This window comes from Rhea pennata, chromosome 3 (genome assembly GCF_028389875.1).
Source record: "Rhea pennata isolate bPtePen1 chromosome 3, bPtePen1.pri, whole genome shotgun sequence".
NCBI lineage: Eukaryota > Metazoa > Chordata > Aves > Rheiformes > Rheidae > Rhea > Rhea pennata.
In genome coordinates, this window is record NC_084665.1 from 42,292,330 (window position 1) to 42,318,346 (window position 26,017).

The 26,017-nt window shown below is 40.7% G+C and overlaps 1 protein-coding gene across 1 annotated transcript in view; it reads left to right on the forward strand.

Annotated features, from left to right (window-relative positions):
* The window catches only part of PLD5 (phospholipase D family member 5), a 173,755-nt gene that overhangs the window by 122,531 nt on the left and 25,207 nt on the right, over positions 1 to 26,017 (forward strand). The window contains 1 exon segment of the mRNA XM_062573640.1: positions 15,152 to 15,279. Coding sequence (XP_062429624.1) covers positions 15,152 to 15,279 — 128 coding nt within the window.

Consider the following 26,017-nt stretch of genomic DNA (forward strand, 5'->3'; position numbering starts at 1 on the left):
CCCAGCTGTTCTGTGGGGATTTTTTGCTGCTTTTGAGGAAATGTTCATACCCCGTCTTGGCTACAAAAGCAATAACACAGTCTCACCCTGAAAAGAGGTGAAGGGCAGTGGTGTTTTATTTGGTAGTACAAAGAGACCACGTTAATTTACTGTGAGTGAATTTTGTCTTTTGTCCTTTGCATAATCTCAAATATTTCGTATCCCCTTGAAACCTCACTGACTTCCTAGAAATGTGCTTTGGTCAGTCACTGCACTCTTGATGGTAGGATTTGGATGCTGTCGGTAGGATTCAGATGCCATTGGTAGGATTTTTATGTGCTATTGCTTGTGAGTGAGCATGCTTCAGCTTTCCCAGTGACAGTGAGTCCATGTTCTCTCACTTCATTGAAGCTCTTGATGTCGTCTAGGTTGAAATGTGGTTCTGAACCTGGGCAGCTCACAGAAAAGCATAGTGTGAAGTGACGTAGCACCAACACTCGGGTCTTCTTTTAAGCTGCCTATTTGCTGCTTAGCTCAATAGATCTAATGTTTCTGTTTCAAACCTGCAATTAAAGTATTATGTGCTTAAAGTTATACAAGAAGTTTCCAAAAGCATCTAAAAGCATTAATAAATGTCCAAATCAAGCTGACACTGCACCATTTAGTTTTCGTTTTTACAAATGTTTTGAAAGGGCTACTCATAAGAAAACTTACTGCTTACAAGAAGATTGTACCGTAAGGTAAACTCATATGATCAAATTTTGCTCTCTTATACAGTGTTAGCTACCAAACTTTATCTTTGTAACAAAGACTTGTCATATTATACTATTGCTGATCTTTCTGGTAATCCTATATCACTTTTAAAATTAATGTTAGACTTCTACAGCACTTTGGTATTTCATGAATTTTTACACAGCCTAACATTTGGAAAGTGAATCACATTTAAGTTTCTTCTGAAGGTATTTCATCTGGAAGTAATGCCATTCTGCTGGTCATTTCACACCTTTGCAGAGTGATTGTCTCTAATGCTTATGCTTGGGAGCAAAGTACATTCAGCATCTTTTCCTACCTTCAGACAGAATATTAACTATACATAGTGTGCAAGTACCAGTATTTATATAGTACAGAAAATCATAGTCACTCAATGACTCAGAACAAAGCAGGTCAAGCTCTTGATGCTTTTAATTTCAGTAGTCGTGTTTGCATGAAGTGATGGGGGAAAAATCAACATTGTTATAGTACTAAATAGTATCTATACTAACCTAGTGATAATATACTAAGCATAGTATCCATACAAAATCATGTTAAAATAACTTTATTAAGGTAGCAATGTCAAGCTTTCAAAAATAAGGGTTCCTAAGCAAAGGGTTATAGAGCAACTGTGTTGAGCCATAAGACAGAGGAAGCAAACTAAAGATCTGTCATCGGTACTGTTAGGGAGTCATCAGAACTGCTTACTTAGGGAAAGAGTATAACTGCTAAAACAGGTTGAGGATGAGCAGATTGCGATTTGTAGATTAGGAACTCTTTTATGGTGTTTAACAGCTCATTGTGGTGTTTGGACTTCCTCCATTAATTTGTACAATTGCTTTTGAGTCTGTCTGTATTTTTTGCATCCAGAATACATAGCAGTAACATGTCCTGCAACTTCACTATCCATTCTTCCTCAAGATCTTTTTGATTTGCTTTATCAGTTTTATGTTTAACTTAACTGAGTTAGAATTATTTATTTATTTTTAATTTTGTTCTCTTGTAGTCAAATCTTCGTATTGAAAGATGCCATTTTATCTCTAATATTCTTCTTTAGCCTGTTCTTTAACTGTACTTCCATCATTTCTTGGGAGAGGGGTATTGGGTGTTGGAAATAATAACACGTTTACTCTGAGCTTCTAATAAAACATTTTCATGCATTTCAAAGACGCTTCTTTTTGAACTTGAATTTGCTTTTAGTGTACATCTTTGTGTTATGAAGGTCGTGTTTTTGAAGTTAAATGTTACCACAATGGACATCTGGAATGCAGACATTGTTCCTAGAAGGGTATTGAATTTGTATACAGTGTTGTCATCCTTACAGGGGATCTTTGATAGTTACAGCTTGAATCAGTAATATATATTACTCAAATCAAAGAGTTGCTTCTGAGCTTGTGGGTTCTCTAACTGGTCCATAAAGCAGTCATTTATAGTACCTAAAAATATATTATCTTCATCATATTTTGCCATCAAGCTGTCTTGCAGTTATGATGTAGACTTTAGTTGGATATGATACGCTCTTTTTCCCACTGGACCCTATCAGATTTAATGTGCAGATTTACTTATTCTCTTTTGTAAGCATATGTAAAATGTTTTATTTCACTATGATTTGCATTGTAGAGTCTCATCTTTCACTTACTGAACACTGCTCAGGTCTTCATATGGAGAAAGACTTACTTCTTTTTTCTTTTTTTTCCGTGTTGCTCAATTCTGAAGTGAGTGCTTCATGAATAGTCAAAAATAAATGTTGATTGTGTTCATGTAAGATGGACGTATAGCTTTATTCCCATTTTACAGATGAAGTAAGACACAGAGATTAGTATCAAAACATCCACTTATTTTGATGTCAGTTTATGACACACACAATCTGTGTGTTCAGGGTTTTTTAAGAATATTTATCATTGTGTAGCACTTAACACACACACATCAGTGTAGCTGTAATCAGAATTAGATCCCAAGGGCTCAAACTAAGTCCTCTGAAAAGGAGAAGTGCACCTGGTGTGCCCTCTCTCCTTCACAGAGGCTTTGTGGCACATCCGCTCTAAGATCCAAATATGCTTGGTAGTTTTCAGCTGCTTTAAATACACAACTATCTTTTCTTTTCTCAAATTTTAACTTTATTTGCTCCATTCCTTCTGTATTTTGTAACACACAAAATACAGCTTCTGCAGGAAGAGTCTGCTTTATTTCAAGGTCCAGATTCCACCTCACAGCAGAACGGTCTCCTGTGCTTCATATGGCCCTGTTGATGTCTAATACTGCTTTCAGTTTGATATTTCATTGCTTTAACTCAGGAGTTGCCCCCTTGCCTTGCATTCACTATGCTTCATGTCAGTATTCAGCTGTATTTACCATCAAGCCTTTATCATTTCCATTTTTTTATGCTATAGTCCAAATCCCTTCTGTGTCTTGCTTCGCTCCTGTACACCCTTAACCCCGCAGCTGTGCGGCTGGCTTGCTGCTTCAGATGGGCCTCTGAAGTCACCACAGCACCTTCTGCCACGGCTTAGAGCTCCTTGAAGGAGCAGGCAGCGAGTCCACGATGTCATTGCTGGAACTGGAAGTGCACACGGTGCTGGCTAGTCCAACGTCCCGAGGATGCGGCCACAAGCAGTCCAGCTCCTTGCCACCTCTCCTGTACCCCGCTGCAGTCCCAGGTGGCTCTGAACTGACAAGTCTCTGTCTTCTAGCATCCAATAGCTAATTCTGTCCAGTTTGGTTTGAGGAAGTAAGGAGAGTCCTACAGACCTGGTTCTCCACCAGTTCCAGATGCCACAGTGGGATAATCTGGTTGGATCTTTGTTTCTGTCCTGTGGCTGATGTTTACATTGAGCATATGAGACGGTACTTGTGGTCCAGTCCCTTTAGGACACTAAACTCCTCTGTCATTTCAGCATGCTCTCACTTTTTTCGACTGTACATTGCCTGTGTCCTTCACCAGGCTAATAACGTAAAATCTTTGGCACTGTGACTTCCTTTTATTTTGTTGTCTACCTTTCAAAGACGCTATTTGGATGTAAGTCAGTATGTTTTTTTTTAAAAAAATGCTAAATGACAAGCTATTGATTTTATGTCCCCCATGTATTTTCTCAAAGACATAAGCAGCAAAGCATTTTTTTTTCTCACATGCTTTTTATCTTTCATTAGTGCACTAAATGGGTTTCTGTGCTTGTGACACTAGGGAACGTCTATTTGTTTCTTTAAAATTTCTCTATTTTAGTGTGTGAAGCATCTGTGTATCCAAAACAGAATGAAGAAGCCTCCAAAAATGCATCCAACAGGCTGGTCAGAGCAATAGTAAATCAAACAAGACTGTTCATGCTACAGCAGACCTGCAAAGTCTATTCTGCATTGTTAATCTTAAAAAATAAGAGATTGTCAAAATACCTTGTTCTTTTAAGAACCTTAGACCCATTGTAAGAAACAAAAGCCCAGCTTCAGTTGTTGTGCAGACTAAGAAAGCAAGAAGACATTCCTAGAGTCCAAATATGCAACAACACTCAGTAATCTTCTTTTCTACCTTAGATATTTATTTTACAAGTTAATACCTGCAGGAGTTCTAGCACATACAAAGTAAAATAAGAACCGGACTAGGCATCTGAAATCTGTGAATAATCTTAAAACTTTGAGAAAAATCTTTCTTCCCCTTCCACAGACTTATTTCTATGAGAAATACTCTAGAGAGTATATTATGCTGCTCATGTAGTTGGAGAATAAAATATGTCCCTCAGGTAAGTGCAGTATGGGGGAGTGAATGAATAACTGAATGAGTATATGTGAAAAATGAAACAGGGAATAAGTGGGCAAGGGCAAGAGTGAAATGATGAACTAAGGATGAAGTGGGAGAGAGTGAAGGCGAGGAGGAATGAAGTGTGTGGTGGGAGGAAGCAGTGAGGGAAACGAAATAAACGGAAGATCTGTAAGAAACTAATCAGATGAAAGAAAGTGAAAGGCAAAACCAGAAAACTAAGTAAAGTAGGAAAACACTGAAAAGGCAGGGCAGGTTCTTGGTGGACCTGTGGTAGGGCAGAAAAATGGAGAGAAAAAAAAAATAATAGATATATTTTTTTAAAAAAAAGAAAAAGACAGACTGGACAGGATAATAGGACAAGATCAAAGAAAAGAGGCAGGGAAAGATGCTGAGAGAAAAGTGAGAAGAATAAGCAACAGGAAATAACTGGGCCACTGGCAGACCCATGTTCAGTCCCGGCTGTGCCACTGCCTGCCTTGTACACCTGTAGACAAGCCACCTTAGCTCTCCTGTGTTTTTTATCCTGAAGATAATGATGTACAGCTGTTCAGAGGATCAGTTATTGAAAGTATGGAAAAGACTCAATCTCTATTATGAAGGTACCAAAAATAAGAAGTGGTGGCTTATGATTAAAGAACAATGGCAGCAGGTGGGGGGAAGGGGAGCAGCACATGAGAGTCCCTTTCTTTCTGGACTTCGTTGCCCGCCCCCAGCGTTGACATGGGTCAATCTGGCTGCGCCAGCCTCCACCCATTTTTTGTGATCTGAGACTTGCAGAGCACCAACGGGGGCTGAAAGAGTAACCAGGGACAATCACTTCACACACCCAAAGCCTTGCGTGGCGCGGTAGGGTTGCAGAGGTGGTTTGGGGCTTGTTTGTAACTCTGGAACCTGAAAAAAAGTATAGTTATGCTACTTTATTCTTTTTATATCACATTTCCAGTAGTTATTTAAGGATAGGCTCCCTCATAGCTGCTAGTGTTTCCTTTAACCCTTTCCTTTCCCTCTTGGATCCTCACAATATCTCACTTTTCTAGCAGTTACTGCTGGGAGGAGGCATGTGCTGTCCTTACCTCTTTGCCACCCCCACAGTGTGCTTTCTCATGTATTGACACTGAGATTTCTGGATTAAGAGAAGAAAACCATCATAACCCAGAGATATCTACATGTAGAGAGAGGGAGAGGGAGAGAGATCGTTTGAGCACCATGTTTTGGGGACAACTGCACAAGTGATGTTATTGCTAATCAACACGTTTAGAAATGGCTGATGCTAATATTAAAAGGCTTGAAGCACACAAATATTCGAATGAAATCATGTTGATAATTTTGAAAGAAAGATAAAATAGTGTGTTTTTTGTAGGGAGTTAGCCTTGTTGGTTCATAGAAGGTTGTGATTCTAATTCCTCATACGCTGAAATGAAAAAATGTCCCTGAATTCTAGGCTGTTTCATCTAAGAAGTACACAAATGAATCTAGTTCTTCGTAATGCTAATTTGAGTAACAAAAAGAGATTCTGGGAGGAGCGGGGGAACAGTCTGTGAATTTACTAATCTCTTTATTATATTTAAAATAGCTTTCTTTTATAGTAAAAACTTATGCAATTATAATTAGGGAAAGAGAGCAAACTACAGTCCAACTTCAGTAATGCTTTTACTGGTTGTATAATGGCCTTCCTTGAAGCAGTAATGTGCTTTGTCGCCTGAATCAGCTAAGTAAGAAAATTAGTTCTCCCAATCTGTAAAGCAATCTCTTTCATAGCTTCATCTAGTTAAATGAGCCTTCAGTGATGGAGAGCAAAAAAAAGTGTAGAAAATTAAAGTTATGTTACAGACTCCACGGAATCATCATATTCACCAAACATAGATTTATTCTCAGGAAATGTTGCTTAGTTTATTTTTTTTAGAGAAATGCTGAGTTCTGTTAAGGAGAAACATCTGAACTGATCAGCAGTGCTGTCATTCAAAGTTACTCAAAAAAGCTATTACTGTTTATATGAAATAGCTTAAACAGCTCTTAAAGAAGTAAAAATTGATTGAAAAATACTTCTGTCAGTGAAGTCTATGCGAAACATGAGAGTTTCCATTGTTTGCTGTGTCAGGCAGGAAAATCTGTCAAAAACTAAAAGACATGAAATGCCTGCTATTTTCAGTAAAATCACTACACAGCAAGGAAAAGCTGTTTGGATCTCTATAAGTTATACAGAATTTCTCTGCATATAGACTTTTTTTTTTTTTTTCCAACAAATAGCTAAAATTGGAGTTCTAGGCCTTATCCCAACAAACATAGGATTTTCTATAGCAGGTATCTAATAGTACTGGAATTGCTGACTTCAGACTCCAAGTCTGTGTGGGAGAGCATAGAGCTGAAGTACATCAGCCATCCTGATTTGTTTCATGCAATGGGCTCTAGTGGTGGCTGCTTGCATTTTGTGGAGTACTTGCTTATCGCGTGCAAACTGGGTGGCAGCATTTGCCTTCCAGTGATGCTGGTGGTGACATGAATGTGTCTTTTTTAAGAATAAAATAGACTTTTGCGGTAGGACATGTAAAATACAGGATTCTCCTAACAATTAAGAAACTAATGGAAAAAGTTAAGCTCACATCATGAGTTTTAAGACAGGTAAGTGGAAAGAGAGAAGAGAACCATTGCAGCACAATGATAAGAAAGGTGTTAATAAGGTTAATTTAATTTTAAAATTCATGATATTTTGTATTCTGCACTGGAATAAGAGATATTAGGTTTCAAATTCTGTTTCAAAATGCTGTTTTTTTAATGTGAATGTGCCTGCACTACATTTTGTGGTATTCCTTATGGAATCTCCCTGGTTTGGGCATTCATGCAGACTCTTTGTCTTGCAGATGAAAAAAGAGAAAACCACGGGTTTTCTCTGGAAACTGGATTTCCATATTTGGAAGGAACTGATGCCCGTGTTCCCATGAGTTCCTCCCTTGTCCGCAGTCCAAAACACGAGAATTGGTTAGTTAAACATGCTCACATGTGACTAATTAGCTTGGGTGCCCGTAGGAAAGCTGGAGCAGAGCAAGCTTGTGCTATGTCACTTCTGCAGGTAAAGAGACCTCCTATCTCCATGCTGTCCTGACTGGCATGGTGCGCCAGCTCTGCCCGAAGGTAAACCATCAGTGTTTCATTCAGTGAGTCAGAAATTATGCTCTGCTGTGTGGGTAAATGCTACAGAGAAATGTTGTCAGGCCTCTCTCTTGTCCTTCGGTGACACGGGGCGGGGAGAAGCGTCTTGGTTATGCGTCAGTTTTTCTGCTGGATACCTCAAAAGGGCAAAGTAGGCAATGACAAGGGCATTCATGTGGGTAAAGGCCACAACACTCAGGCTAAACTCTGTCTTCAGCAGGATACTTTACTGAGAAATTAGTATTTTGATTACTTGGACTAGGGCAGTGAAGGCCAACAGCTGAAATCTTGGAAGCCGCTGTAAGAGTATATTTAGATAAATGTTACCTTGGGAACTAGCTAGCTTCCAAGCTATTAAAAAGATGTCATTGAAGTTAAACAAGCAATTGAAAGAAATTAATTCTGACCTTTCCTTTCTCTCAAGAAAACCTGCCTTTCTGCTTATTCTGGACAAGCTCTGCACACGCGAGGGTCCCCTGACAGTTCTTCCTGGATCTTCAGTGTTGTCACGAACCCCTGTGAAAGCGTGTGGGAAATGTCGCCCAAGCAAATGCCAGTATTGCCCTCCTCTCCACTTTGATAGCGCGGTGCAAATGGTTGGGCAAGATAAAAGGCAGCCTTAATACAGGGATTTTCCACTCTGAGCTTCTCAGAAGCCTGATTTTCAGAGTAACAGAGGTATGAATACCTGGATGCATCTTTAAACAGCAGCATTGGCATAAGCAGCTCCTGCACCTTCTTGTACCTGGTCAGCCACCAGCCACTCCTGTCCATCCTTGCTCTGTGCCTTCAGCTGTGTCAAAAAACATGTTTACAGCTATGTGGTGAGCTGGACTAGTGAACGGGTCTGCATTTGAAATAACCTTTTTACTTATTTTTAACCTGGATCGAATTTTTTGATCCAGTTCTTCCCCCCAAAAGCTACTTGGGCACAGCAGAGGAGGTGATGGAGGGAAGGAGATGGGTGGCTGAAAATGAGATCTGTACGTGCCACTGTTACTGTTAAAAGCAGCATTTGAGTAAGGATGCCAGGTGTCATTCATTACTACTTTGGTTTTGGTCAGGGAGCTTGGTCTTGAAATGCTCCTCATACTCAGTAACTCCTCTGGGAGACCCGTGAGGTGGCAGGGGAGATGAATGGTGGCAGCACACTGCGCACAGTGTACTTTGGGAGAATTTACCCCAAACCAGCCACACCACAGCCCCACAGTTGAACCCCTCCGTGTCCGCCCAGGGGCCAGCGGCAGGGAGCCGCATCCCTCAGAAACAGTCAGATTTCCTCCGATTTCCTCAAAAACATCTTGGTATCGGTGATCTCAGGTGACCTAAAATACAGCAGGAAGCAACACAGTAATTTTTCATGAAAATACCTCCATCAGAAACAACGGCATTTTACTACAATCGGCATTAAGGTTGGAAACCCAGTGTCACTTTGAGAAGCTGCGTGCACATGTTGTTTATGGCTGGTTGTACACTGGGATCGAGGAGGGCTTGCATGCAGATGGAGGAGGTCTGTGTAAAATAGGTCGCTGGCGTGCTGCACTTTGAGGTTGCCACGTCAAATCAAGGTGCTCTGAACGCAGATTGGGTTGAGAAGGCTTTCAGAGGATTGCTTGGGCTTGTTAATAAAGATGAATACTTTGTGTAACTATGATTTTTTTGTGTGTGTGCTTGTAGTGCTTGCATATGGAGCTGCTAAAGAAAATGTAGCAAGGCTTCTTATTGTATTCTGTTTCTTTAAATTATTTATGGGTCTGGAATGATTAAGAGAGTCTAATCCTGGAGCAGCTGCCTTCAGTCGGGCAGTTTTTAGAAAGGAGAGGTGTATGTGTGCGAGGAGAGGAGGAGAATGTGAACGAAATAGCTGACTTGCAGTTAAGGTAGGGTATTACCGGCAGACATTTCCCTAAAAGTCCTTGAGTGTGCTTTCTTTCAAGTAAGTCTGAATGATTAATCCTTCTGGGGCCAGGCAGACTTTAAAATTGCATTTCAAATCCAATATTCCATAAAGAGCACAGAAATAGTAAATAGTCTAGTTTAAAGTTTGCCTTTTAATCATTCAGAGCTGTAGTAAAAATAACTGTATTGTCAAGTTGTGCGTTCCTCTGCTTTTGTACTTCTCCTCCTCTGAGTACTGACGGGTTGCACTAATGGAGCTCCTGGAGCAACTCCAGACTTTTCACAAGCAGCCAGGAAAGAAAAAGGAAAAAAAAAAAGCATAAAAAATCCTGGGGATATGATCCTCTGCTTGGGTCACTTGTGTCTGTGCAATACGACACAGCTATTCTGCCACTTGTGAGCCGGGTGTGGAAAACTCTGGATTTTTGTCACTGTGGAAAAAAATACTCATAGCTGCACTTTGTGCTAAGGCTTGTAATTGAAAGCAAAATATGAAAATATCTATTGCGAAAAAAAAATGTGGGGAAGGAGATGTTCACTTTGAAAACTAATTGGGGGAAATATATGTGTATGTATATACACACACACACTCATCCATATTTCTTAGTGAGCAGATTGTATTTAAAAAGATGAGTGCATCTTGGGGCAATAAAGGGTCTGTTGTTGATCTTTCTGAGTTAGCACATGATGATTAGCTCCATCTCCACTGCTCTGAAAATTTTGTGTAGCTGAAAGGGTGCAGCTGCCCTCTGGAGCAATGGCAAGTACAGGACGTGCTGCCTCCCACCCTGTGGGAGCCTCCCAGAGAGGCTGCACAGTGCCACGCTGGGTGCTGACACACTAGTTTTGCTTAAGGGCACCTACATTTGAGAGCACTGGGGTCTGTGGTATGGACTAGTTAAGTCTGCTCTTGACTCTGTCTTGGGGCCACCCTCCAAAATGCATAGATGAAAGCCAAATGCGTGCCAAGTGTCTGTCAGCAATAGGGTTAAAAAAATAGGCCATGGCTCAAATTCTCAGATTCCATTTTAAAGGTCATATTACTTAGAATATTTGCTTGGGAATACACAGATTTAGGAGGAAAAAAAAAGTAGGCATGTGGTGATGAGGAGAGCGAAGGAACATCAAGAATGGAGTAAGCAGAGGAGAGCAGCTGTTACTGCTGTGGTCAGTTTGGTGGCCACAAGTGGGGAACGGCAGCTGGAAGATGCAGAGTTGATTGGGTAGGTTATAGGAGCATTTGTTAGGTTCAGCCTGCAAATACACAAGAGATCATAAGCAGTGTTGCTTTCACTGGCCAACTGCTTCCACTGGGAAAGCTCATCTCATATCGTCGATCTTCCTTGTGTCCTGCTATCCCTTCGTCTTCAGGAGCCCTCTGTTGTCTCCTCATGCCCCCTCCCTACCAACAGGTCAGTGTGATTCCCCCTCCTCAGGCTCCCAGCATGTGCCCTCTGTGCCTCTGCCATCTGAGCTTGAGAAGCAATGCCTGATCGAAATGAGGAAGGAGAGGCGCTAGGAAGCCCACCATCCATCTCCTCCACCTTGGCAATGCCCCCATTCCTGCCGAGGGGGAGTGAGGCGCAGCCTGGCTCCACAGCCCTTTCTCCTGCAGTTGCGCTTGACATCCAGTCCCAGCTCGTGCCATGGGCTCCTGTATCTCCGTTTTTGCTATAAAGCAGTTTTTCCCTGTCAGGGGTAATGAGGTCAGGGCTCTAGGTCCTTTTCTCATCATTGCTCTGCCTGTTATGAATCACCAGTCGCTGTTGCGATGACTTCCCAGATAGCCCTGGCTTTCCTCACAACCTTTTAATTCTTCTCCTTTCCTGTATTTGTCTGGTTTGAAAAACTCTGTAGTGAAAGTACGAAAGTTGTGAAGACAGAAGGCCAATTTTAGCCGTGGTACAAGCAAATGCAACTTCTGTTTCTTGGGCGTTATGTTTGCTAACTCAAGAGTGAGTTTAGCCTGTAACTGGTGCTGTTGAAAACTGTTGCAGGCAGAATTTGTGTGTTTACTTTCAAGGCAGCTGTGATATTAGCAGCCTAAATAGTTGCTTGTTCTGGATTTTCTTTACAAAAGGATTTTCTGTGTCCATCAGAGAGATGATTTGGCTCAGACATGTTGCCTCCAGACCAGGACAACAGAGTCATATCCTAGACTGTCACAGGCATTGAATCCACCACATCCTGGTGCTCTTCTGCAGTCCTTTCAGTAGATCCAGTCCAGTGGCCCTGTCAGCCTGTGGCTGCTCGGGCAGTCTTCCAGCCTGTGTAGCTGCCTAGCGACTTTGGTTAAGTGGTAGCAAAACCTGTGGCTTGCATATGCTGCAACACAGCTGCACCAAGATGCATTTCAGGACAGCGCAAAGTTATGCAGGCTAGAGGGTATGCAGGATGAGCTCTTGATTAATGTCTCTTGCTAACTGCTTACAGTGTTTTGTCTCAAATATGTGGAAAATCTGGTAGCCTTAAGCTCCTGTTTTTAAAGTCGAGCATGCTTTGTGGCCTTCCCAACACTCGTAGTGGAGCACCTGGGAGCATACGGCAAGGCCAAATGGCACGCTCCATGGCTGGGTATGGTACATAGCACTTGATTGCACCATTTGTCTGCTCTGAGATGGTGAATCTCTTTAGGAAATGGATCAGAAGTCAGTCTTTTTGCAATACTACTGTTCTTTTCCATCTTCTTCCTCTGCTATGAGTGAACAAGACACCAAAGTGGCAGCATGGCATCTATAAGGGGCCACTGCCATCGTACAGAGAAAGTCCAGGTTCTCAAGGGCAGGGGCTCCTCTGGGCATCACCAGACTGCATCAGTCATCTCCCTTTTGCAGGAGAGTTCAAAACCTCTCCAGCTGGAAGAAGCAGTACTCAGACATATCTCTGTCATTTAAGCACACTTTGATCCCTGTAGTGTACTTTGTGCTGCAGGAAAAGGTCAATCTGGTCTAACCTTTACAGTGCAGAATTTTATGGGATAGGCAAATCCACTTGAGTTTTAAGTGACAGCACTGTTTTTCTGCAGGCTTTCACCTGGAGTTTAACATTACAGTGAACTAAAATTGTTGGATCTGGTTTTTAAGAGTCTGGCATCTGTATTGGCAATCAAACCCGCAAATTGTGCCTTCTGAATGAACTCTGAAGACCCGCAGCTTTGTGTAATTGAGACTGAAGTGTATTAAAGAGTTCTGGTACAGCTTCACGTATTGATCAGTCCGATTTAATTTTCTCGTGGGACCTGCACCACTCTAGGGATGATGGATTGTGCTAAGGCCTGATAAGCCTATTTTAACAAAACATCTCAAGGGCTCCTAGAACAGAGGCAATTATCAATACTCATGCATGTTTCCTTTAATCAAAAGCTAAGGGCTCATTAATAGGCTGTGCAGCAATTGGTGCTAATAGATGCTTGCAGCATATGACTTTTTTTTTTAATTGACTTGAGGATAAAGTTTCCCAAGCATTGAGTTGGCTGTTCCCAGAAGAAAAAAAAAAAAAAAAAAAAAAAAAAAACAGAACAAATTCCAAGTTTTGATTTGAATTGTAGGCATGATAGCAGTATTTCCTGCATTGCACTTTTTTTGATAAAGGAAGCATAGGTAGTATGGGATAGTCCCATTCCACTGCGCATGCCCGTAGCTAAACTACCCCCAAATTGTAGGGGGTACTGCACCTAGATCTTTGTGTCGGGTTATTAAAGATGTCTGATATTTTTAACCTAAATAGTACTGGTAAAATAGTCTCCTGTTGTAACTTTGGCAATCAGCATCTTTATTCAACACTGAGTATTTCAAAAATACTTTCAAACGGTATTTATTTTAGGCTTTCAGTTATGAGAAAGAAGTTCGTTACTTCGGACTGTTTTTTTCTTTCCAATACAAAAATCTCAAAACTTTATTTATAACCTGTTTGGTGTCAGTGGGTTGCAGGTGTTAAATTTATACCACTGTTTAATTGGCAAATGGAAGTATGGAAAGAAAATATCAGGGCAAACTGCTATGTTAAAACTGATTATTTAAAAACTGTGTTTAAAATTAACTAGAAGTTTAGCACCTTACAGAATAGTTTTTCTTAAGTAGTAGAAAGAGTTGCTTTTGTTTTGTTTATTCATCACAAAACAATTTATAGTATTTAACACCTGCTATAGTCTTTTCCAGTTTCTTTTCCCACGTTCACCCATATTATCTCATTAATGAGAGCAATTCTCCTCATTAATGCATGGATTGGGAGGCAGCAGCAACACATTCAAAGAAATACTTGGGAAATTCCTCTGTTTCCAAGCAGAGATGGATGTGGAAAGGTGAGGTCTGAAAAAACTGGAAAGGCAACTGGATTGCACGAAGTGTAATTCTACGGACCGTGAGCCAAATTACATAACCTGCTTGAAATCCTGTGTTGAATATTTGATGCCTCATGAAAAGCATCACCTTATCTGGCTTTTTCTTGATGCGTTGACTTCTAGTATCATTCATCCGCATGAGAATTGCAGTTTTCATTATAAAAGGGAAATCTTTAGCACTGGTAATTGTAGCTTTAAAATGTGACCTTAATGTTCCTTAAGAGGTCAGAAACATGAACATACATAAAAAGAAAAGTATTTCAGATCCTTCAATATCCTGGAACTGTTTTAAAGTCATAACTTATGTCCCACCATCACTGGAATTCACAGTCCTGGAAGCCACATGAATGTTTAACGGCAGCTGGCTGGCGCTCTTACTGCCCTCCAGTCCGCTCTTGGCTGTCACTTCTCTCCTTCCAGTTTACTACATTATGAGAAGGCAGCTGGAGTATTTTATATTGCCTTCAGAAATGATTCCTTCAGATTAATCACCTAATCTTGCAAACATTGGAGCAGTGAAGAAGCAATAATGATGTGAGAAATCCCATGACCTCATCTAATATTAAACATATTCTGGGTCCAGCACAGCAAGCATACTGATGAGACCTGACTCATTCTTACTCACCTGATGGAGCCAATATGCCCTCGCTCCTTTAATTTTTGGTGGCCTATAATCCTTACTAAAAGGGTGCAACTCAAGCAGTAGGTTAAATGTTGCAGAAGCAGGATTAGGTGAAGTTGCAGCATATTTCAGGCCTTGATTTACTTTCTCACTGCTTAATTCCCACCCCACATCCCTCCTGGTAGACTCAGTTCTGCACGATGAGCTGCTGTATGCCAAACGCTTGAACCGTCCCACAGTGCAAACAAGTAGAGCCTGCTTTTTGGGACAGAGAGTAGTTGAGTCAGTATTTTAAGCTCATTATTATAATAAACAGCATATACAAGTTAAAGAATAGAACTTTGAACTGTTTTTAGGATATACAATACTGGGAAAAAATGACAATTATGTGGTTCTAAAATGGGAGAAAGATAAGTAAACAGTATAACTCATGGGAATGTTCCTTGTTCCTGTTTTTCTGGAGCATATGCTAAGTAAGGTCTTAATCAGTGGGATAGTAACACTGTTTATCCTTGATCTTAAATCTTAATGGTATGTGTATTTGATGCCACTCACTAGTTTTGATAGCTGAGACCCTATAATGTGAAACATTTCTTTTTTTTCATGTGTGCAACTTCTGTTATTTTAAACCGTGTTATTTACTGTTGTGCTCTTAAATCTCTAGGTGCTGAAGTGCTGTATATGAATATGTCAGCATATAACGAAGGTCGGCTTCAGTCGTCTTTCTGGATTGTCGATAAACAGCATGTGTACATTGGAAGTGCCAGCCTAGACTGGAGATCATTGGGACAGGTAATTTAACTGGAAAAAGCAGCCCAATACCCAAAGAGGCTATTAACGAGGAAAAAGTAATGTCTTGAGGCCCACATGTGGGGGATGTGTAGCTTTCTTTTTCTGATAGTTTGCTGGTAGAAGGACTCTCAAGGTTTTGGTTGTTATCCTGTGTTGGCAAAAAAGTTTGTATTAAATAAGTGTTACTTCTTTTCTTAGGAATACCTTCATCAACAGTTACGCTTTGGGTTAAATTAAAAAAAATATATATATTGGTCTACTGATGAAGAATTAAAGGCAAAGCAAATCCTACTAGAAATCTTAAGAGTTGTATTTAAACAGTCCTGTAGAACTTCACCTAGATAAAAACTTCTCTATTTCTGTGATGATTTTTATAATTGAAGCTTGCAAGTTCTTGTTTAGTAGAAAGAACGATAGTGAGCGAACCTGCTGGGAGACCCACCACTATGGAAGCCCTCTGGTAATATTGTGAGCATGACAGAGTGCTGTTCCTTCACCTAATCTGCCATTTAAAATGGGAAAAGCAACATTTGGAAAGACTTCCAGATGGACAGTGAGTCTTACTGGGAATAGCGTGAGTTGAACTGTTCCTGCTCAGCTTGGCAAGGGAGGGATTTGTAGGCACAAAACTCTTGGTGGTTGCAATGCACAGACAAGTGAAAAGAAAGCAGTCATAGGTAGTCAGTTATTAGTGGCAATAAAAATATGCTTTCTAAATGTGAGCAAAATCTCCGAAATACATGAATAGTTTTGATAGTTTCCACTGATTCTGTAATGAAGAATGTGTATGTTGGTTTGTGCTAAAATTTGTAAGGTTTGTTTTGAGGTAAGGGCTTGAAGCTGGGAACAAAATTAACTCAACCACTTTACTAAAGAAAAGAGTAAAGTCAATTCATTTTTGCTGTTCTTATGTCTGTTAATTTACTTGAAAGGTAACTTTTTTATAGTAACTATGTTTTGAATATTTACATAGGAATCTGGAAAGCTGGTAGAGAACAGGATGTTTCAGGTGAACCAGGCAGAAAGCCTAAGCCAAGGGGATGTTGTATTTTCAGTCAGCATGAGAACATATTGTTTGGGCTTTTGGGCTGTTTAGAGATTAAAATCATATATGTTGTCAGTGCCTCATAAGCTAAACAGTGTTCCTCTGTCATAAGCAAAAAAGAGCTCTTCACAGAAGTATTTATCTTAAAAATAGTTAACACTGTATTTTAATTTTAAAGCCTGTGTTAATATAAGCTTTGAGAAATGGTGATAACAGTAATGGGAAGAAAAGAAGCATATCTGGCGCACAGCTTAGTTGAAAATATTTTAATGATTTTGTTTATGACCTCTATCACAGACACTACGATTGCTTCTAGTCTTCTCATAGCGAAGCGGTTCGCACGTTGTGCGGCATACCTGCGAGTTCTTTGCAAGTTGGTGTTTCAAACATGATTCCTCGTTGTTCATCTTGTTTATTTTCTTGTTTTGTTTTGTTCTTTTTTCTGGGCGCCTTTGGAAATTTTTCCATCTCATTGTCGTGTAACGGTACATTTTAGTACAGAGTAGGAAGAGGATGTCCAGAAGAATATTGGTACAGAACAAGAAGAAATAGCTCTCATGAGTTTCAATTAAAGAGAATATGCTCTCAGTTAGCATGAGAAATGAGCCTGAAAAAAATGAGTTGCTTGGCTCCTTTTGACATCAGATTTGAGTATCCAGTTCCCTTACTCCAGAGGTCCAGGTTAGTAAATCAGGGCAGCTGTCAAAAAAGATCTCATACACTGTCCTAAGATAATAGTCTCTGGTGAACTTTGCTCTTCGCATGAGAGGCAAATTACGCACGGAGCTCCGTCATTTTGCTCTGAGGGCCGCCCTCGGGGCCGAACGCCTCGGCAGACGCAGGAGACCTGGTCGTAAGAGCCGCGGCGAGCCAAGCGGGCCGGCCTGGCCCCGGCGGCGGGGAGGGACGGGGCCGCCTTGCCCTCCCTCAGCGCAGCCGAGGCGAGCCGGGCAGGGCTCCCGCGGGAAAATCCCTGCGGACGGGGCCGGGCGCTTCCCCGCCGGGCGCCGCCGCCAAGAGGCGGACCCTGCTGCTCCTAGCCATGGAAACGGGGACAGAACGTGTTTTATTTTGTGGCTGGGTCTTAGCTAGCGACAGGCTCGTTCTGCGGGCAAACCGTGGCGGATAAAACACCGCGGGCGCGACGCAGCCGTAGAGTGGAACTGCCGCTGTGGGGGGCTGGAGGCTTAGCGTGTGCTGGCTGCGTGCCCACGTTTTGCTTTTCGGGTGTGCACATCTGGTTAGAATAGCAGTACGGATCTGTCGTAATTATTTATAAACTTGACATCGAAGGAGCATATTCCTTTTCAGGATGGTGGTGGGTAAAGACTAACAAGATTAAACATGATGCAGGCGCAAACGTTTTTGTGTATAGTTGGGGTAGTTGTGGCAGCTACCCTTTTAAAAATGACGCTTATTATGTTCACCAGTGCGTATAATGTACTTCTTTTTCCAGCTAAGACTACTTCTTGAGAAACCAATTTTTTTCCAACCATTTGCCTAATTAGTTACATGTAGGCTCTTTCACCGCTGTTCCCTGCACAGCTCAAACACCAATAAATCATCATTCCTTTAACATGGAGGAGACTGACTTTTTTTATTGCAGGTGTAGAGACATGGAATCGTAGCAAAGGGAAACTATTTTAGCTGGTTGTGTTTTTTACAGGAATAGAGGAGCGTAGCAACCTGAAGGTCTGACCACCCCGTGCAGGAGTTACACACGCATAAAAACTTTGTGTTGGTAGGGTTGCAAGGTATGGCATAAATTCCCTACATCTCCTTCCCTTAGCAAGTCCCCTGGAAGACCCTGAGCTCTAGATCAGCCTATCTGAATACGATTATATTCAGAAAAAATTACTAGGCAAAGGTTGCACAGGTAATCTGTGGCAGAGCTGGGAAAGGAGCCAGACTCCTTTATTTCACTGCCTCAGTTAAAAACAGATCAAAGCAAAACCCCAGCGGTTTCATAGCTTTGCAAAGCTGAACAAAAAGTCCCTGTACACTGGCAAATACCCACCTTGGGCTATAGTCCCAGAGCCTTTACCCTTCTCATCTCTTGCCTGCTAGAGCCTCAAGATGCAGAAATATTTATGCGTGACATCAATGCTCAGGGCGTTTAATGTATAGCAGCTCAGCATAGTATAGGAGATTTATGCAAGGTTGCTATGGTAGATATAACTGGATTTTATTGCTATTTTGTCCTTGTGGGAAAAAAAAAGAAAAGAAAAAATGTTAGCATCATTCTTCTCTTGGGAGCCTGAGTCTAAAGCTGAAATAATAATATAACTGCTTACAGCTTCTCTGAAAACAGCATCAGGATGTTATATGTACTAGGGTATCAAATTTGTTTTTACAGTCTCTGTGGGGAGTTCTTATATGCATTAATAAGCTGGACGCCAGAAGTCAATCTCATACAAGGCTTACTGAGTTTTGTGGCCATTTTCTTGACTTGTGATCCCTGACAAGAAGCGATACTGGCATTTCCTTTAAAAGCAGATTTTCTGCACGGAGAAGAGAGATTTTTGTATGCTGCACATGTTACTTAGGGAATAACCTTTAAAGTTGCATATATCTTTGCACTTTCATCATCAAAGTTTTAGTACTAGACAATCTCAGCTCCAAAATTATGGATGAGGCTGGTTGCACAATCTATCACTAAGTTTACCCAGCACTTCTCATTGCAAAGTTGTATTTCAAGTTGTTTGCAACTTTTCCAAAACTCTAATCATTTTAACTGAAATGGTCTATGCTGGCTATCTGCTTTGGTCTGAAATCAAACTCCACAGATGAATGAAAGATATTATTTAGCCACTCTGAAAAATGGCTTTAACAAAAAATAGTTTTTTTTTTTCTTTTTCATTCACAGTGAAAGATTTGGATCTTTTCTTTTAACATGTCTAGACTTTGTGCTGGGGATTTTTTTTTTTTCCTGGTGTTATCAATATGTAGCAAATATTGCAGACTCCACTGAGAAATCCCCCATCACGCACGCTCAGCGGGCAGTCCTTATAACTCAGCGGCAGGTCTCCAGAGGGTCCTTCCCTGCGCGCGGTGCTGCGTTCCCCAGGCTTTTCTGGTCTGCGTCCGAAGGGACGTGGTCGCTTGGGCTGGAAACGGGGAGCTGTGGAAGGGAGCGGCGAGGTTGAAAGCCGGCGCGCGAGAAGGACGCGGAGCCGGCAAAGATGGGCAAAGGCGTCCGTGGTGGCCGGGGGACGCTGTCCTCAGGGCATGGAAAGGTTTGCTGCCCCTTCCCTGCTGTCAGAAAGCGCCAGTGCCCGCCGGCGGCTGGACCGCTGTTCCCATGTGTAACCACGCACGGTTGGCAGAGCCCTTTCAACAATATTCTGCAGTGATTTTCATTATTGCGGTAAATTTCTTTAATGTCTTTGTGCCCAAAGATGATTTTGATCCAGCAGTGCAGAGATTTTAAAGGAAGGGTGTTTATTTATTTATTTATTTATTTTTAAATGAGTCCTTTACTTTCTAGTTTCAGGGATGTTTTCAGAGTTTGTTAAAGGCTTTACCAATCCCAAATAGCTGCTGGTTTCTCCCTTTCTCTCTCTTCTACTTCAAGCTCAGATTTGGCAGCAACAGTTATGAACATGCTTAACTAGAAAGTTTTGCCTAGGAGCTTGCCACACTAGCGCCTTATCAATGAGCTCCTGTGATTATTTTTCCCTTTATACTTCTTCAAATTTTTTTCTTATGCCTCGTAAATATGCCTTCTGCAGTTCTTTGAACAGGTGATGTGTTGGATTTTTTCTTTCTTTTTTCAAAACCTAACTGAGGGTGTAGTTTTGTTTTCACCATTTTTCTAATAATTTTGTGGGGTTTTTTTAATTTTACTCCTTTGAATCATTCTTTCTGAATAGGAATATAAACTTGTTACACTAGTAATGATGGTTTCCTTAAAAGTTTTCTGGTCTCCTTTTACAGTAATGGCTTTCAATGCATGTTTCTTTTGTCATCATCTTCTCAGGACCAGAACAGCCAAGGTTTCTACCTCTTTCATAGGTAATTCAGTGAAGTATTCTGTGTGTAAGTATAGCAGTAAAATAGTCTTTCTATTGATCTAGTTTCTTTTTGGTAAATTTTTGTAAACTGGTAAGATGGTGAAAAAATTGTGTATAAAGAATTATGAGTCTTCCAAGGTCTTTCTGTTTTGCTTTTTTGTAACTAGTTTAATTATATTCTTAGCAACTCTGATATCTCCGCTGGTTGTCGTGAATAGTTTTGGAATCCAAAAATGCCTTTTGAATTGCCTGTTGTAAGATCCTCTTAGTGTATTTTCAAGTTTACCAGCTCAGTGAAAGACTTTTAGAAAGGTGATCCCTCATTCTCTGTGATGCGACAATCTTCCTTAACTTCAAAGTGTGATTTAGGGGGGATGAGAAGAGGAAAAGGATGAAGGTAAGATTATAAACCACATTTTCAAGTTTCTATTTCATGTAGGTGATCTGTGCAATCAGCTTTACAACTTCCCCTTTCTGCTTTCCTGACATGCATTGACTAAGGCCCACACATACAACGCATGCACGTGATGAAGTATTTTCCCAGCATTGGTTCTCACCTACTGAGCAGGCCATCGAACAAGCCAAGAAGTATTTTTGGGCCATAGCTGCTGGGCAGTCTGCTCAAGTACATATTTAGGTTTATGACGTGCTTAAGTCCACTCTTACTCAGCAAAAGGCAAGCATCTATGCTAAAATGTTTGGCTGAATAAGGATTCAGTCAAACATGCATCAGATTAGGTACACCTACTGCTGAACTGCTGCCTGTTATTTGAATTAGTAGGTGGTAGTAATGGTGCTTTATTCCAGTTTCCCAGTTCCTTGACCAGGTAAATGTTAATGCACCTAAATAAAAGAAAATGATTGTCTAAGAATTGTTACCATCCATAACATTAACGCACAACACGATATAACAGAAACATGCCACGTTTGCCTTTTGTTCCACATCTACTCTCAAGAGTTCCAGTGAAACTTAAAAATACATTTTGCGTATTAATTCTATTAAGAAGCATAAGGTTTGGAGTCCAAACAGAACGTTTAATCAGCTCAAAATACACTGCCGGAACCCTTCATACTAACAACATTTTTTGGAAAGTTCTATTGTTCACGCAGATGAATAATTGCATCTAGTGGGCAAACAACTGTAATACATTAGCTGAACCATTTCAGCAAAATGCATTTATGTGCAATAAATAATCAGCCCATGGAAAATTCTATTACAAAAAATGATTGAAACAAGTAAAATTAATCCGATTGTCTTCACTGGAAATGGAATCAGGCACATATTAAATACGCTTGTGTCACAGGTGAAAAAATAGCTTAAACTGTGAATGCTAACAGCTAGACTGAGAGAGTCTGCCTCATATTAAGGTTATATGATCAAGGGCCTTTTCAGTGCAAAAGGCATAGTAAGCAAAGGGGGAAACAACGAAGATGACTGGGAGGATTTTGGGCTCATGGGACTACGTGAAACTTTCCTAGGAATACTTAGGGAGTAGGAACGAGAGGGGAGAAGCAGGGGTGAATGGAGAAGAGCGGGGGTATAAAAAAGGTTGGTGGCATGCAAGCAGATGCTGGTCAGTACACTTGTGTGAGCAAGCCCTGTGGCTGATCACTGTGGTCCAGCCTAGCTTCTTATTAAATCCTTTCTTAACTGTTTTCCTGTGTATCTCACTCAGTCCTGCATGTGAGCACTATCAGACATAAGTGCCAGGAGTGAATCCAGACCAGTAAGCTGGAGCCAGACCTCGGGCAATGGTGGCCCACATAGCTGTGGTGCCAGCAGCTGGGGGGAGAGAGGGTCCTCTGCTAGCTAGAGAGGAGGAAGGGGACTTGGCTACCTGTACTTACATTTTATAGAGTAAAACGTAAGTACGGATAAAAGGTGTGTGTGTATGTTTCTGGGATACCTGCTCAGCCTTGCCTCAGGGTTGCCATGACAAATCGGAGAGTAGCAGATGCACCCATCAGCTGGGTCAGAGAGACCCTGGGTCCCAAGGGGCGCTGGACTGGGCTCCACCGGCCAGGCAGGGGGGATCCCTGGGTACCAGAGCCCGCTGGAGGTGGTGGCCTTTAGAGAAATATGTGCTAAGGTATGTTATAAAGAAGACAAAGCAACTCAAAGACTTTGCTGTCTTCCCCACCCACACTTACCTGTATCCCGGTTGGATTGCTTGTGTTATCTGTCGCCAGTACGAAGTAAGATTTCAGAAGGGCATTTGATTTCCCTTTGTTTCAAAAATCCATCAGGAGGACTGAAAAAAAAAAGACCTGTTGTGTTCACCAATATATTTATGAAGAAGTATTAATTCTTGGTAAATTAGACTTATGCATAGCAGTTCTTTGACCTTGCTTCTTTCAGGAATTGAGGTCAGACAGTGTTTTGAATAACAAAAGTTAATCTAATCATCTCTGTTGCACAGGATCAATGTTTTGTTCTCACTGCCTCTCAGCAGTGCCTTGGGGCACTTTCTAAAATGTCTCCTGTGATGGGTAGGTATCTGGCAGGACTGCTAAGCACTGATACTTCATTTTCAGGCAGTTTCTTCATCCTGCACTCATCCCAGTGTAGTTACAAGTTAGGAGCTGCTGATTGTATCTACATAAATTAAGGTAATTAGAAAATTTGAAAAATTCTTCCAACAATATCAGCTGGGCACCAGTGATGTGTTTTATGTTAGGAGTTAGTTTTTTACTTGATACATCTAAAAAAAGGGGGGGGCAAATTATTTAAGAGAGAAAGATGTATGACAATGCAGGAATGAGAAACTCCTACTTCTGTTTTATTTTATTTTAATTGCATAAAATATACTTAACATCTCTTTAGGACTGATTCTTACAGTATGTACAAGTTATAGCAATTAGGAATTAATTACATTTAAATATAAAAAGTAAGGAAGCTATCTGATTATTTTGTTAATTAAATTGATGAATCTGATGAATCTACAGTGAAATGAGCTGTGAGATGTTATATAGCTATGAGTTTCTTTTATTTATTCTGAAAATGTTTATTAAGCCTCTGTAAACAGAGTAGATAAGCAAAGTTATGCTTTTTAAAGATAAACAAGAACAATCCACTGTGTACTTAAAGTAAAAGTATATTGTATTATGAAGCTTTGGATTCTCAATTTTATGGAGTTAAGAAAGTTTCAGTTACTGGAGCAAAAAAACTCTTGAGATGTACTTTTTGTGCATGCAGATTTTAAGTAAAAAACAGTTAAGCAATTTTTTTTTGTTTTAATATGAATTAAATTTCGTTATGTTCAATATGGATTATTTTTTGTTATGTTTCTTGGACTCATCTATACTAGAACTTGCAGCAGAAAGGCTTCAGGATTCCTTGGAGTGTTGCTGCTTGGCTGCACTGTTAGCACTGGAGACAGGTCAGAATTGGATAGAGAGATCCCGGGGCTTTTAATTTTGTTGTCCAGGCTCTCCTGCTTGTAACGCCACAAAAAGTAGACAAAAGCAGAAGGTAGAATTCTTCTCTACCTCCCTGTCCTCCTCTTGTTTCAAAGTACCAGTGACAGGTGGACTCTGAGAAAACCTAACCTCTTTTTATTCCTGCTGTCTTCAAGATGGTAAAATTCGGGAGATGAGCGTGATGTTTCCAGGTATTGATAGCTGCATCTAAAAGGGCAGTTAGGGATTGTAGGTATCTCAGAGAAGGTGGTATCTGTAGGGAGCAATCCACATAGCCCTTTCTCAACAGTCTCATCTCAAATATTTAAGAAGATGCATGTGGAGGAATATTTTTGTCACAGCTCAAAGGCAGCACTTGGTGAGCAGTACCACTCAGATTATTCCTTTTTTCTCTCAGCCCCCATTTCTGGGACTACAGATCTGAATCAAAACTTTCCCAAAATTCTAGAAGCTCTGGAGTGCTGCCTAGAGCAAATATGATCCATGGTTGTCTTTTTGTCCTCCCGGTCTTCTGGCAGCTCTGAATAAACCTTTTCCTTAATCTATATCCTGCAAAGCTGTCGTTTCTGTTTGTTTATGTGACCTAAATTATCCTCCCGTAAAACAATGTGTCATAAACACGGGGCTGCTATACAGCTTAAATACATCATGATGATCCCATTTTTTTCCTGCTTTCCCAAAGTCTTGCTATAGTGGAGCCAGCTCTCCAAGTTGATCACTGAGACAGGATATTTGCAATTTCTGTTAATGAGAGTTGCATCTTATCTTTACAGAACTGCATAAAGTGAAAAGCACACTATAATCAATCGTTCTTTATTTGAACTTCTTTTATCTAAATGAGCCTCTCAGAGTTATGAAATGGTGCATCTGGCCCTTTCGAGATAAGAGTATTTCACATTTAGTGGAATTACACTTTCTTACTCAAGCGAAAGTTACACTGAGAGTCTCCTTTTGATATAATGTTGTTCTAGTATGAACTACAGTTATATCCCTAATATGGATTTTAGACTGTTGCCAGCCATGATCACCTTAAGCAGTAATTTGCTTAATTTTCTTCCTGTCTCAGAACTGTTTCGTAGCATATCACTATTACTAAACTGAGCATAATCTTAAGTGCCCTGTAACATGAAACAAGGCTGTTTCGGCTTGGTCATCCGGCAAGGTTCAAGCGAGGTCAGATGGATAAATTTTAGCACTTACACTGAAACTATTGAAGCATGCAACAGAATGCCTTTGTATTGTATTTAGGTTCTGTGGGATATGTTATTATGTGATATATTGTGATACATTATTAGTTATATAATATTATTAGTTATATGATGGAATCTGAAAATGCTCATGCTGCTGATCTCATTGATTTCAAAAGCATTATTTTCAGAACTACCTGATTTTATAAAGATAACATAAAGATGCAGCCCTAATCTTCAAGCATATATGTGGAGAGGGTGTGGTTGGATGTTACTCTTGGAAAGTGCAGAATTCAGTGTCCATTTATCATGCCAGGGAGTTGTATTTTTGGAAATCTGATGTTTTATTCTTTTAACTGAGATGGGCCACACTGTGTTACAGCCAGTAAATCAGGACAAAGTTAGCATTGTCTATTGGGCTTACTCTTCTTGAAATCTATTTTCTGACCATCCAGTATTTACAGATGAATCTCAGTGAAGCTCTGTGATGTTTTGCCTCTTACTAGCATTGCTAGTGGGCAGAAGGATAGTTAAAGTAGGGTAAAGTGGCTGCTGCACTTGTTTTGCATGCATCTCCATTATTGCCTGGCAGCGGCCTCAGTTCTTCCTTACTCCTGTGGGGTTTCTGGTTTTGTGATGGAGTGAAGACTGTATGAGACTGCACATTTTCCCTGCTTTTGGAGCCAAAAAGACTTCTCATGCCTCCCCAGGTTTGCTGATTTCTCCAGAGGCAGAGCCCGTTCCCACTTGCAAGGCATTAGGCATTCCCATTTGTCACAGCCCTTTCTCTCCTCTCCTGCTGCTGGGTGCCATTCTCACGCGCTTCATCTACATTATGTGTTCGCATTCAGTGTAAGAGAGGACAAACCACAGCTGGCTGCATATTTTTGTCTGGTTCCAGTTGACTGTCGGAGTATGCTCACTGCTCTCTCTCTGACCTCTGAAATTGGATGCCCCTATTTTCTTCTCATCACAGTTTTTTTTCATGTGTTGTGAGAGTTTTGTAGAACAGGTTTAGAACAGGTTTACCTACCACTGGAGCAATTAATAATAAATTGCTTAAATCAATAAAT